The sequence below is a fragment of the Bombina bombina genome, chromosome 7 (assembly GCF_027579735.1).
Source record: "Bombina bombina isolate aBomBom1 chromosome 7, aBomBom1.pri, whole genome shotgun sequence".
Taxonomy (NCBI): domain Eukaryota; kingdom Metazoa; phylum Chordata; class Amphibia; order Anura; family Bombinatoridae; genus Bombina; species Bombina bombina.
Window position 1 is genome coordinate 337640552 of NC_069505.1, and position 12867 is coordinate 337653418.

Below are 12867 nucleotides of genomic sequence, written 5' to 3' on the forward strand. Positions count from 1 at the left end.
ATTACTCTTTTTGTTGCTTTCTTGTTTTAAGCCATTCCAATAATTATACATACAATAACCCCTTTACTACCGGGAATTTCAGAGAAAAAATACTGGAAAATATTTAGCATTTTTGCTATCACTCCATTTAAACAGAAATAGAGAGCCTTGTTTTTTTTGCTTTTTTATTTACCGGTCAAAACTTTATATTTTTTTAGTAGAAAACCCAAGGTATTAATCTAGGCCCATTTTGGTATTTTTCATGTCACCATTTCTCTGCCAAATGTGATGTTGGCCAGGGAGCTGGGCAAAGCTGAAAATTGGACTCAACAGAGATGACCTGTAATTGGACAGATTTATCTTTGTGAAGGGCGTATGAGTCAAGCCATGTACAAGGTTTTCTTTGTAAGCGGTTAGATTCATGCGTCCTTCACAAAGATAAATCTGTACGATTCCAGGTCATCTTTCTCTGCTGAGTCCAATTTTCAGCTTTGCCCAGCACCTGGCCAATACCACATACAATGTTATCCTGGAAGAAAACCTGCTTCCTTCTGCTCTGACAATGTTTCCCAACTCTGAGGATTGTTTTTTTTAGCAGGACAAAGCTCCATGCCACACAGTCAGGTCAATCAAGGTGTAGACAGAGGACGCTGTCATAACAAGCCCAATCTTTAGACCTAAACCCCAATGAAAACCTCTGAAATGTGATCAAGAGGAAGATGGGTGGTCACACGCCATCAAACAAAGCCGAGCTGCTTGAATTTTTATGCCAGGAGTGGCATAAAGTCACCCAACAGCAATGTAAAAGACTGGTGGAGAACATGCCAAGATACATAAAAGCTGTGATTAAAAATCAGGTTTATTCCACCAAATATCGATTTCTGAACTCTTGCTAATTTTTAAACTACACATTAGTATTGTGTAGTTTAAAAATTAATATGAGCTTGTTTTCTTTGCATCTTTTTTGTTATTTTGATTAAAGGACAGTCCACACCAGAATTGTAATTGTTTTAAAAGATAGATAATCCCTTTATTACCCATTCCCCAGTTTTGCATAACCAACACAGTTATAATAATATACTTTTAACCTCTGTGATTATCTTGTATCTAAGCCTCTGCAAACTGCCCCTTTATTTCAGTTCTTTTGACAGACTTGCAGTTTAGCCAATCAGTGCCTGATCCCAGATAACTTCACGTTCACGAGCACAGTGTTATCTATATGAAATAAATGAACTAACACCCTCTAGTGGTGAAAAACTGTTAAAATGCATTCTGAAAAGAGGTGGCCTTCAAGGTCTAAGAAATTAGCATATGAACCTCCTAGGTTAAGCTTTCAACTAAGAATACCAAGAGAACAAAGCAAAATTGGTGATAAAAGTAAATTGGAAAATTGTTTAAAATTACTTGCTTGGCCTAGACTGTCCCTTTAATTGTCATTTTCTACAAATAAATGCTCTAAATGGCAATATTTTTATACAATTTTTATTGAAAAGTAAATTAGATTGTACAAAAAATAGATGTTGTATTACATGACGTACTATAACGTTTAGACAGAGTCCTTGTTAAATGACAATATTTTAATTTGGAATTTGTGAGAAATGTCAGAGTTTATAGAGTAAAACAAAAATGATCATCTTACTTAAACACATACCTATAATTAGTAAAACCAGAGAAACTGATAATTTTTCAGTGGTCTCTTAATTTTTTTCCAGCGCTATATATGACTCTTTTTACTTCATTGTTTTATTTGCTTTTTATTTTGTACTGGCTAATATCCACTGGGATCAATGATATTATTTTAAACTGATGGAGACACATTCCTACTTGTTTATATGATTATCTTCATAGAACTATAGGTTTCAATGTTAATTTGAATTTTCAAGAATAAGCAATTCTAAATATGTACAGACTGGGTAGCTTTGCTGTAACTATGTAAATTCTAGATCACATTTTTTGTACATTCCTTGGTCTCATACTTTGGTTCATTATTTTGTGAGAACAGTGATGTCATTATTATTACCGTTATGGTTTTCTTAAAGGGATACTGAACCCAAAATGTTTCTTTCGTGATTCAGATAGAGCCTTCAATTTTAAGCAACTTTCTAATTTACTCCTATTATCAATTTTTCTTTGTTCACTTGCTATCTTTATTTGAAAAAGAAGGCATCTAAGCTTCTTTTTTGGTTCAGCCTCTGGACAGCACTTTTTATTGGTGGATTAATTTATCCACCAATCAGCAAGAATAACCCAGGTTATTCACCAAAAATGGGCCAGCATCTAAACTTACATTCTTGTATTTCAAATAAAGATACCAAGAGAATGAAGAAAATTTGATAATAGGAGTAATTAGAAAGTTGCTTAAAATTGCACGCTCAATCAGAATCACAAAAGAAAAAATTTGGGTTCAGTGTCCCTTTAATAAATAAATAAAAAAAAAGTCATGATTCTACCTTGACGATTCTTCCGGATTCGCTTGGCTTGCAATATTTGCTTCTTGCACTCCGTGATTTTCTCATGTGCTGCAGCAATGCTACTCTCTTAAAAAGATTAATACAACAAACAATGACATATGCTATATATTATGGTATATAAGAAACAATGGAATATAAAGTACACAGTTAAAAAGTACATATATTTAAGAGTTGAAGAGCGGCATATATAGTAAACAGATATTAATAAAACCTAAGCCTAACTTCTGCTGCCTAGAAATTATCTGGGAAGTGGAGAATCCACAGAAAGTGCTATGAAACTCAAAATTTTTCCTTCACGATTCAAACAGAGCAAACACTTTTAAACAACTTCTCCAACTTACAATCTAATTTGCTTAGTTTTCTTGTATTCTTTGTTGAAAAGAATACCTAAGTAGGCTCAGGAGTTTGGGAGCTAGCTGCCGATTGGTGGCTGCACAGAAATGCCTCTTCTGATTGGCTTATTGATTTGTTCAGCTAGCTCCCAGTAAAGCATTGCTGCTCCCTCAACAAAGGATACTAAGAGAATGAAGCAAGATTAATAACAAAAGCAAATTCAAAAGTTGCTTAAAAAAAAAAAAAGGTATGCTCTTTCTGATTCATGAAAGAAACATTTTGGGTTTCATGTTCTTTGAAGTAGCCAACTGGGGGCAGTGTAATACTCTTCAATATTAAAATGTTGTTATTTGTAAATGTTTCTTAAAGAGACATTGTACACTAGATTTTTATTTGCATACATGTTTTGTAGATGATCTATTTATATAGCCCATCTGGGTGTGTTTTTGTAAAAACGTAAAGTCTTAATTATTTTTAAATAACATTGTGCTGATTTTAAGACTCCTAACCCAGCCCCAAATGTTTAGAGGTAAACTGATGTCTACAGACTCCTGGTTGTGTAATGGGTCTTTTCATATGCTGTTGATGGGGGAAATAAATATATATATATATAACGGAGACACTCTCTCATTTCCACTTCCGGTTCTTAGAATGACGCTGCCTCACTCTTTTTTTTTTTTTTTTTTTACACACACACACACACACACATATATATATATATTTTTAAAGATGTATTAATGTATAAATATTTGAATCTGATTCTTGCCCTATGGCTGGCACAAACATTGGATAAGCAGTGAATATGTCACCATTTGAAAAAAACCTTCAAAGTGGGCCGGCAGCGGTAGGGGCAACAATAATAAACTATGGATGTTACAATAAAGTAAAAGGTACAACTATACATTTTTTTTACCATCACTTTAAACTTACTTAAATTAGATGTTTTAAATTAAAGGGACACTGAACCCAAATGTTTTCTTTCATGATTCAGATAGAGCATGCAATTTTAAGTAACTTTCTAATTTACTCCTATTATCACATTTTCTTCATTCTCTTGGTATCTTAATTTGAAAAGCAAGAATGTAAGTTTAGATGCCGGCCCATTTTTGGTGAATAACCTGAGCTGTTCTTGCCGATTGGTGGATAAATTCACCCACCAATAAACAAGTGCTGTCCAGGGTCTGAATCAAAAATTGGCTGGCTTCTTAGCTTAGATGCCTTCTTTTTCAAATAAAGATAGCAAGAGAATGACGAAAATTTGATAATAGGAGTAACTTAGAAAGTTGCTTAACATTGCATGCTCTATCTGAATCACGAAAGAAACCATTTGGGTTCAGTGTCCCTTTAAATGTGCCTCACTCACTATCTGCATTACTATTATGATACAGGTTTTAGAAAAGTATAACAGAAAACATTTTAATTTGCATATCTTGTGATAAAAACAAAATATGTAGCCTTATTCTTTAAAATAGTGATACATTTAAACTTCTTTACCTATATCAACATAGATTTTTTCATAGTTTTCCATTTCCCGAAGGTTCATATCATAAACAAGAAGAGTTTTTCCCATGGAAAATTCACATTGAGATAAAGTGCTCAGCATTCGCTGGTACTGGGTATATCTGAAAAGTGAGAACAATGAAGGAAATGTATACATAATAGTAATTGTAATATTTTAATATAGCTAACCAGTAAAAAGCAAGTATTGGAAGTGATTATATCCACCACTCATCAAAGCCAAATGTACTTAAAAGGGACAGTAAACACCAAACATATTATTGTTTAAAAAGATAGACAATCCCTTTATTACCCATTCCCCAATTTTGCACAACCAACACTGTTATATTAATATACTTTTTACCCCTGTAATTACCTTGTATATAAGCTTCTGCTGACTGCCTCCTTATCGCAGATCTTTTGACAGACTTGCATTTCAGGCAATGAGTGCTGACTCGTAACAAACTCCACGTGCGTAAGCACAATGTTATTTATATGAAACACGTGAACTAATGCCCTCTAGCTGTAAAAACTGTCAAATGCATTTAGATAAGAGGCAGCCTTCAAGGACTTAGAAATTAGCATATGAGCCTACCTAGGTTTAGCTTTCAACTTAGAATATCAAAAGAACAAAGCAAATTTGATGATAAAAGGTAAATTAGAATGTTGTTTAAAATGACACGCCTTATCTGAATCATGAGAGTTTAATTTGGACTTTACTATACTTTTAATGACTTAAAGGGACATGAAACCCCAAAAAAATATTATTCAGACAGAGAATACAACTTTAAACAACTTTCCAATTTACTTCTATTATTTAATTTGCTTCCTGCTCTTGTTATCCTTTGCTGAAAGGTTTATCCAGGCAAGCTCAGGAGCAGCAGAGAACCTAGGTTCTAGCTGTTGATTGGTGGTTGCATATATTGATTGTGAGTGGCTCACCCGTGTGTTCAGTTAGAAACCAGAAGTGCATTGCTGCTCCTTCAAAAAATGATACCAAGAGAATGAAACAAATTAGATAATAGAAGAAAATTAGAAAAGTTGTTTAAAATTATATTCTCTATCTGAAAGAAAAAATTTGGGTTTCATGTCCCTTTAATGTATAAAAAGTACATAATAGAAACTAAAACTTCTATATTTAAATAACTATTATAATTTTAAAAAAAAATGTCCATCTAATCTCTGCTTTCAATGCATAAATATATATAGTATTTGTTTTTCTGTTTAATGAGCCTGTAAATAAATTGATATTTAGCTTGATTACCAGTTAAAACACACTATAACAATACAATGCCATTTTTTTACAAGATACTAATGTTATTTTTGTGATATAATGTTTTACGTAACTGGAAATAAAGCCCATGTGAGCAATAATTGGTTTAAACTCTGCACAGAGATCTTAAAATGTAATTAAGCCATTAAAATGCGTACATCTATTATAATCTGTTTCCAATTACCGCCAAAAAAAGTAATCGTTATCAGTAGTACCTTGTAAAATAATTTATATGAAGTGTGTGGCATTTAATATCCACATCAGCAATATACTAGACAGCCTCACTGGCCATAATTTAACAAATTACATCAATGGAGATGCAATTGTTTCTCATAATAGCGCTAAATGTTACCCCGAATTTGTAATATTTTGTGTAAATTATTCAAAGTGCCAGAGATCCCTATAATATAGTTCTAAAATAAAGTTTTAGCTTGTAGCTTAATTAGTCCTATCTAACTATAAAGATAAAAACAGAATTATATTGCTGCAGTAAACACTATTTGGACAGAAAAAGCAATAAAATATTACTGAAAATCAATAGACATGAAGCCTATAAAAGGGACCCTGTGAAAAATACATAGACAAGCTATTTTGTGTGGTTGCCATTCTAAGTAATTCCTAACTAAAGCTGTAATCTCACAAGATTTTTTTTTTTTCTTGTGAATTAATTTTAACAGACTTGCCCCTCATTGTGTGATCTTAAAGGACCACAAAACAAACTATAATTGCATAATCAATAAATTAATAATAAAAAGACAATGCAAACAAACTTAGTTTGAATTCAAATGAGTAGTAGATTTTGGCAACTTTGAAATGTTAGTTCAATTTTCCGTTCCACTGCATTATGTGACAGCCACCAGCCAATCACAAAATGCATATACCTATATTCTGTAAATTCTTGCACATGCTCAGTAGCAGCTGGTGCCTCTGAAAATGTGCATATAAAAAAAGACTGTGCCCATTTAGATAATGGAAGTGAATTGGGAAGTTGTTTAAAATTGTGTGCTCTGTTTGAATCGTGAAAGTTTATTTTTTACTTTACTATTCCTTTAACCCCTTAATGACCGAGGACGTGCAGGGTACGTCCTCAAAAAAAAGGCAGTTAACGCCCGAGGACGTACCCTGCACGTCCTCGGTGTGGAAAGCAGCTGGTAGCGATCCTGCTCGCTTCCAGCTGCTTTCCGGTTATTGCAGTGATGCCTCGATATGGAGGCATCCTGCAATAACCTTACATGGCCATCCGATGCAGAGAGAGCCACTCTGTGGCCCTCTCTGCACCGGACATCGATGGCCGGTATCGTTGGTGGGTGGGAGCCGACTTGGGAGGCGGGTGGGCGGCCATCGGTGTGCCGTGTGACGTCGAGGGGGGGCGGGATCGGGGGCGGGACCGTCGGAGGCGCGCACGGACGCGCGCGCGTGCACGGAGGGTGGCGGGCGGGCGCGTGCACGGGGCGGGAGCGGGTGGGAACCGCTACACTACGGAAAATGAATAAAAAGTTAAAAGTGGCATAAGCACAACAACAAAAAAACACAAAAAGAGATTGTGGAGGGGTGGGGGGTTGGTTTTTGTGTGGGGGGGAAGCTACACTACAGAAACGTTAAAAAAAATGTACAACAAAAACATTTTTTCTTATAAACTGGGTACTGGCAGACAGCTGCCAGTACCCAAGATGGCGCCAATTAAGTTAGAGTGGGAGGGTTATAGAGCTGTTTGGGGGGGGGGGGGGGGATCAGTGAGGTTGGGGGCTAAGGGGGGACTTTTACACAGCAGCATATGTAAATATGCTTTTAAAAAAACCCACCAAAAAACAAATATAGCTTTTATTTTAGTACTGGCAGACTTTCTGCCAGTACTTAAGATGGCGGGGACAATTGTGGGGTGGGGGAGGGAAGAGAGCTGTTTGGGAGGGATCAGGGGGTCTGATGTTTCAGGTGGGAGGCTGAGCTCTACACTAAATCTAATATTAACCCTGCAAGCTCTCTACAAGCTACCTAATTAACCCCTTCACTGCTAGCCATAATACACGTGTGATGCGCAGCGGCATTTAGCGGCCTTCAAAATACCAAAAAGCAATGCCAAAGCCATATATGTCTGCTATTTCTGAACAAAGGGGATCCCAGAGAAGCATTTACAACCATTTGTGCCATAACTGCACAAGCTGTTTGTAAATGATTTCAGTGAGAAACCTAAAATTGTGAAAAATTTAACGTTTTTTTTTAATTTGATCGCATTTGGCGGTGAAATGATGGCATGAAATATACCAAAATGGGCCTAGATCAATACTTGGGGTTGTCTACTACACTACACTAAAGCTAAAATTACCCCAAAAAGCTCCCTACATGCTCCCTAATTAACCCCTTCACTGCTGGGCATAATACACGTGTGGTGCGCAGTGGCATTTAGTGGCATTCTAATTACCAAAAAGCAACACCAAAGCCATATAAGTATGCTATTTCTGAACAAAGGGGATCCCAGAGAAGAATTTACAACCATTTGTGCCATAATTGCACAAGCTGTTTGTAAATAATTTCAGTGAGAAACCTAAAGTTTGTGAAAAAATTTGTGAAAAAGTGAACGATTTTTTTTATTTGATCGCATTTGGCGGTGAAATGGTTGCATGAAATATACCAAAATGGGCCTAGATCAATACTTTGTGTTGTCTACTAAAAAAAAATATAGACATGTCAATGGATATTCAGAGATTCCTGAAAGATATCAGTGTTCTAAAGTAACTAGCGCTAATTTTGAAAAATAATGGCTTGGAAATAGCAAAGTTCTACTTGTATTTATTGCCCTATAGCTTGCAAAAAAAGCAAAGAACATGTAAACATAGGGTATTTCTAAACTCAGGACAATATTTAGAAACTATTTAGCATAGGTGTTTTTTGGTGGTTGTAGATATGTAACAGATTTTGGGGGTCAAAGTTAGAAAAAGTGGGTGTTTTTTCAATTTTTCCTCATATTTTATACTTTTTTTTATAGTAAATTATAAGATATGATGAAAATAATGGTATCTTTAGAAAGTCCATTTAATGGCGAGAAAAACGGTATATAATATATGTGTGTACAGTAAATGAGTATGAGGAAAATTACAGCTAAACACAAACACAGCAGAAATGTAAAAATAGCCTTGGTCCCAAACGGACAGAAAATGGAAAAGTGCTGTGGTCATTAAGGGGTTAAAGGGACACTGAACCCAATTTTTTTCTTTCATGATTCAGATAGAGAATGCCATTTTAAACAACTTTCTAATTTACTCCTAATATCAATTTTTCTTTATTCTTGTGCTATTTTTATTTTAAAAGCATGACTAAGCGGTTAGTCCCCGAAACGTCGCTTGTTTTTTATGTGTCTTTAATAAAAGTTTTATAACTCACATCCAGTGCTGGTGACTATCTGTACATTACAGTCATAACATTATCATGCAATGCATTGTTTAACAATTGTTATCAGTTAAATCAAATCCAGGATATATATGTAGCAGGGTTAGTCTTAAGTCTGCAGGGTGCATTTCAAGTTCATAAAATAAAAAAAGTAACTTTTCAGAGCTAAATTACATGAAAGGGTTGCAAAATAAATAATGAAAGTATACAGCACAGCTAATTTACTATACTCAAACAAATCCCCAGGCATGTAATGCCCCTTTAAATGGAGAGAGAACACATGCAAACAGCAGGTAAGAGATTAAACTCGATTCAGGAACACCCTTTTAAAAGGGCTGAGCTTTCTCTCTCTCTCACTCCCCACTAGGATGTTTACTTTTTGTTATTTTTCAGTAGCCATTACTACAGTAATTACATTTCTAGTATAGGTTCAGTTTCAACAGGAAACACAGCTATTTCAAATGACAAAATTTGTATTTAGAAACATAATAAATTCCAGTGGGTAAAATGAATCATTGAACACATTAAAAGGAGAGAATATTTTACAGTTCACTGTCCCTTTAAAGGGATTATTATGGATATAACATTTAACAGGGACATTAAACAAGATCTTAATTCCTCTAAAATGTTTAAAGATGTCTAGTAAAACAACTCTCCAATGTACTTTTATTTAAATGTGTCCTTTTTCACACTGTTCCTAGATATTTTGGGTGCAATCTACAAAACCTAGAATCTGTTTCAACATGATACTCAGTGATTGTTTGATCAGTTCAAGAGCTTTTCAATTTACTTCTATCATCTGATTTGCTTTGCCCTTTTGGTATCCTTTGTTGAAAAACATACCTAGGTAGTCTCAGGAGCAGCAATTCACTCCTGGGAGCTAGCTGCTGATTGGTGGCTGCACAATTATATATGCCTCTTGTCTTTGGCTCACCCAATGTGTTAAGCTAGCTCCCAGTAGTGTATTGCTGATCCTTCAACAATAGATACTAAGAGAATTAAGCAAATTTGAACATGGTTTAAAATTGTGTGCTGTATCTGAATAATGAAAATATAGGTTTCATGTCGCTCTAAGTGAAGGGCAAAGAGTTTCATTTCAGACTTTTTATTAAATTAAAATTACAGTGGGCACTAAATACCTATTGTCTTGCAACAGAATAACATATCAGCCAAGTCTAAATATTTAAAAAAGGAATAAGATCGTGTTTGCTGCAATTGTTTTCAATTGCAAAACATCACCCACCACTGGCCTTATTTGTTGGAGCCAATCCAAGCTTGTTTATGCAGCAGGCAAGGCTAGCCAAAGCCATTAAATTAGTATAAACTGCATTTTTTGTCATTATCTGCTAATGCCCAGTAGTTTCCTCAATCTGCTAAGTATGCATTAGAACCTTAGCTACAGCATTAAAGGGATATGAAACCCAATTTTTTTCTTTCATGATTCAGATAGCACATTCAATTTTAAGCAACTTTCTAATGTACTGTACTCCTATTACAGTTTTTTTCTTGGTTCTCTTAATATCTTTATTTGAAAAGGCAGGAATGTAGGCTTAGGAGCCAGACAATTTTTGGTTCAGGACCTGGGTAGCACTTGCTAATTGGTGGCTACGCTCACCAATCAGCAAGTGCTACCCAGGTGCTCTATCTGAACCATGTATGAAAAAATGTGGGTTTCATATCCCTCTAATAAAAGTCTGTTTACACTAAATAATAATAAAACCTACCCTTCTTCCTGTGATCCAGAGTTGCACCATTTAATGAAACTTTTTACCATTAAGTTGATTCTCCTATCATCACCTGCCCCATCTCCATCAATTAAAAGTCGCTTCCGAATAACTTCATCTATCAAACATAAAACAAAAAGATTTTTTTAAATACACAGGTAAAGCACTACATTATGTTATAGAGTACTGGTTTTCAAACCTGCCCTCAGGCCTCCCCAACAGGTCAGGTTTTCAGGATCACCTTGGGTGAGAACAGGTAAAATAACCATGGTTACTAATCAGCTTATTATTTCACCTGTGCTCCAGTTCAGATATCCTAAAAATGTGGCCTGAGGACAGGTTTGCAAACCAGTGTTAGAGAGTAATCCTTGCAAAATGAACATTAACAACAAATTATTATTATTATTATTGGTTATTTGTAGAGCGCCAACAGATTCCACAGCGGTATAAACAAAGGGGGAGTACAACAAAACAATTATATGGTAGAGGGCCCTGCCAAGAGTTGCACTGTTGTAGTCAGCTCTTAAGAAGGTGATCTACAAACAGCTGGACTCTTAGGCTTACATGCTAAGGGGGTTCAGGGGATAGCAATGGAGGAGAGGAAACTGGTATAAAGAAAGGTTAGCGTAGGTTGTATGTTTCCCTGAACAGTAGAGTCTTTAGGGAGCACTTGAAGCTTTTAAAACTAGAAGAGAGTCTTGTGGAGCGAGGCAGAGAGTTCCGTAAGATGGGAGCCAGTCTGGAGAAGTCCTGTAAACGGGAGTGTGATGAGGTGACAAGAGAGGAGGAGAGTAGGAGGTCATGAGCAGAGCGAAGGGGACGGGAGGGAGAGTATCTGGAGACAAGGTCTGAGATATAGGGGGGAGCAGTGCAGTTGAGTGCTTTGTATGTCAGAGTGAGGGTTTTGTGTTTGATCCTAGAGGCAAGAGGAAGCCAGTGAAGGGATTGGCAGAGAGGTGCAGCAGATGAAGAGCGACGTGTAAAGAAGATGAGTCTGGCAGAGGCATTTATTATGGATTGTAAAGGAGCTAGGCGGCAGGTGGGGAGACCAGAGAGGACAGAGTTGCAGTAATCAAGGCGGGAAAGAATGAGAGAGTGGATTAAAATCTTAGTTGTGTCTTGTGTAAGGAAGTGTCGAATTTTAGAGATGTTTTTAAGGTGAAAGCGGCAGGCTGTAGCCAAGGACTGAATGTGAGGAGTGAAGGAAAGATCTGAGTCAAGTGTGACCCCGAGACATCGGGCATGCGGGGTAGGGGTAATGATGGAGTTGTCGACAGTTATAGAGATATTGGGGGTGGAGATTTTGGAAGAAGGGGGGAAAATGAGGAGCTCAGTTTTGGAGAGATTTAGCTTGAGGTAGTGAGAGGACATCCAGGAAGAGATGTGAGAAAGACAGTTAGTGACACGGGTTAGCAAGGAAGGAGATAGTTCTGGTGCAGAGAAGTAGATTTGGGTGTCATCGGCATACAAATGATATTGGAAACCGTGGGACTTAATTAGGGAACCTAGTGATGACGTATAGATAGAGAAGAGAAGGGGACCAAGGACAGAGCCCTGCGGTACTCCGACAGAAAGTGGTGACGGGGCAGAGGAGGCCCCAGAGAAGGCTACACTGAAGGTACGGTTTGACAGGTAGGAAGAGAGCCACGAAAGGGCTGTGTCACAGATGCCGAAGGATTGGAGGGTTTGGAGCAGAAGAGGGTGGTCGACAGTGTCAAAGGCTGCGGACAGATCAAGGAGGATAAGCAGAGAGAAGTGGCCTTTTGATTTGGCTGTAAGTAGGTCGTTGGTGACCTTAACAATAGCTGTCTCTGTGGAGTGATAGGGACGAAATCCAGATTGCAGCGGGTCAAGAAGGGAGTTTAACGTAAGGAAATGGGATAGGCGTGCATATACTAGTTTTTCGAGAAGCTTTGAAGCAAGAGGGAGGAGGGAAATTGGGCAGTAGTTGGATGGGGAGGTAGGATCAAGGGAAGGTTTTTTGAGGATAGGTGTGACCAGCGCATGTTTCAATGATGAGGGAAATGTACCAGTGCTGAGGGAGAGGTTGAAAATGTGTGTTAGTATAGGGGTAAGGGTAGCAGAGAGAGAGGGGAGCAGCTGTGAGGGGATAGGGTCAAGGGGACAGGTAGTGAGGTGAGAGCGCAGTATAAGTGCTGAATGTATTTTATATTTTGCTGTAAGTTTGAAAACAAAACAAACCTCA

At 36.9% G+C, this 12867-nt stretch overlaps 1 protein-coding gene across 1 annotated transcript in view; it reads right to left on the minus strand.

The window, feature by feature from the left end:
- Nucleotides 1-12867, minus strand: part of THOC7 (THO complex subunit 7) — a 28592-nt gene that overhangs the window by 14273 nt on the left and 1452 nt on the right. The window contains exons 2-4 of the mRNA XM_053720998.1: nt 10662-10779; nt 4278-4405; nt 2430-2516 (exon numbers count right to left, since the gene is read on the minus strand). Coding sequence (XP_053576973.1) covers nt 2430-2516; nt 4278-4405; nt 10662-10779 — 333 coding nt within the window. The remainder of the gene's footprint in view (nt 1-2429; nt 2517-4277; nt 4406-10661; nt 10780-12867) is intronic.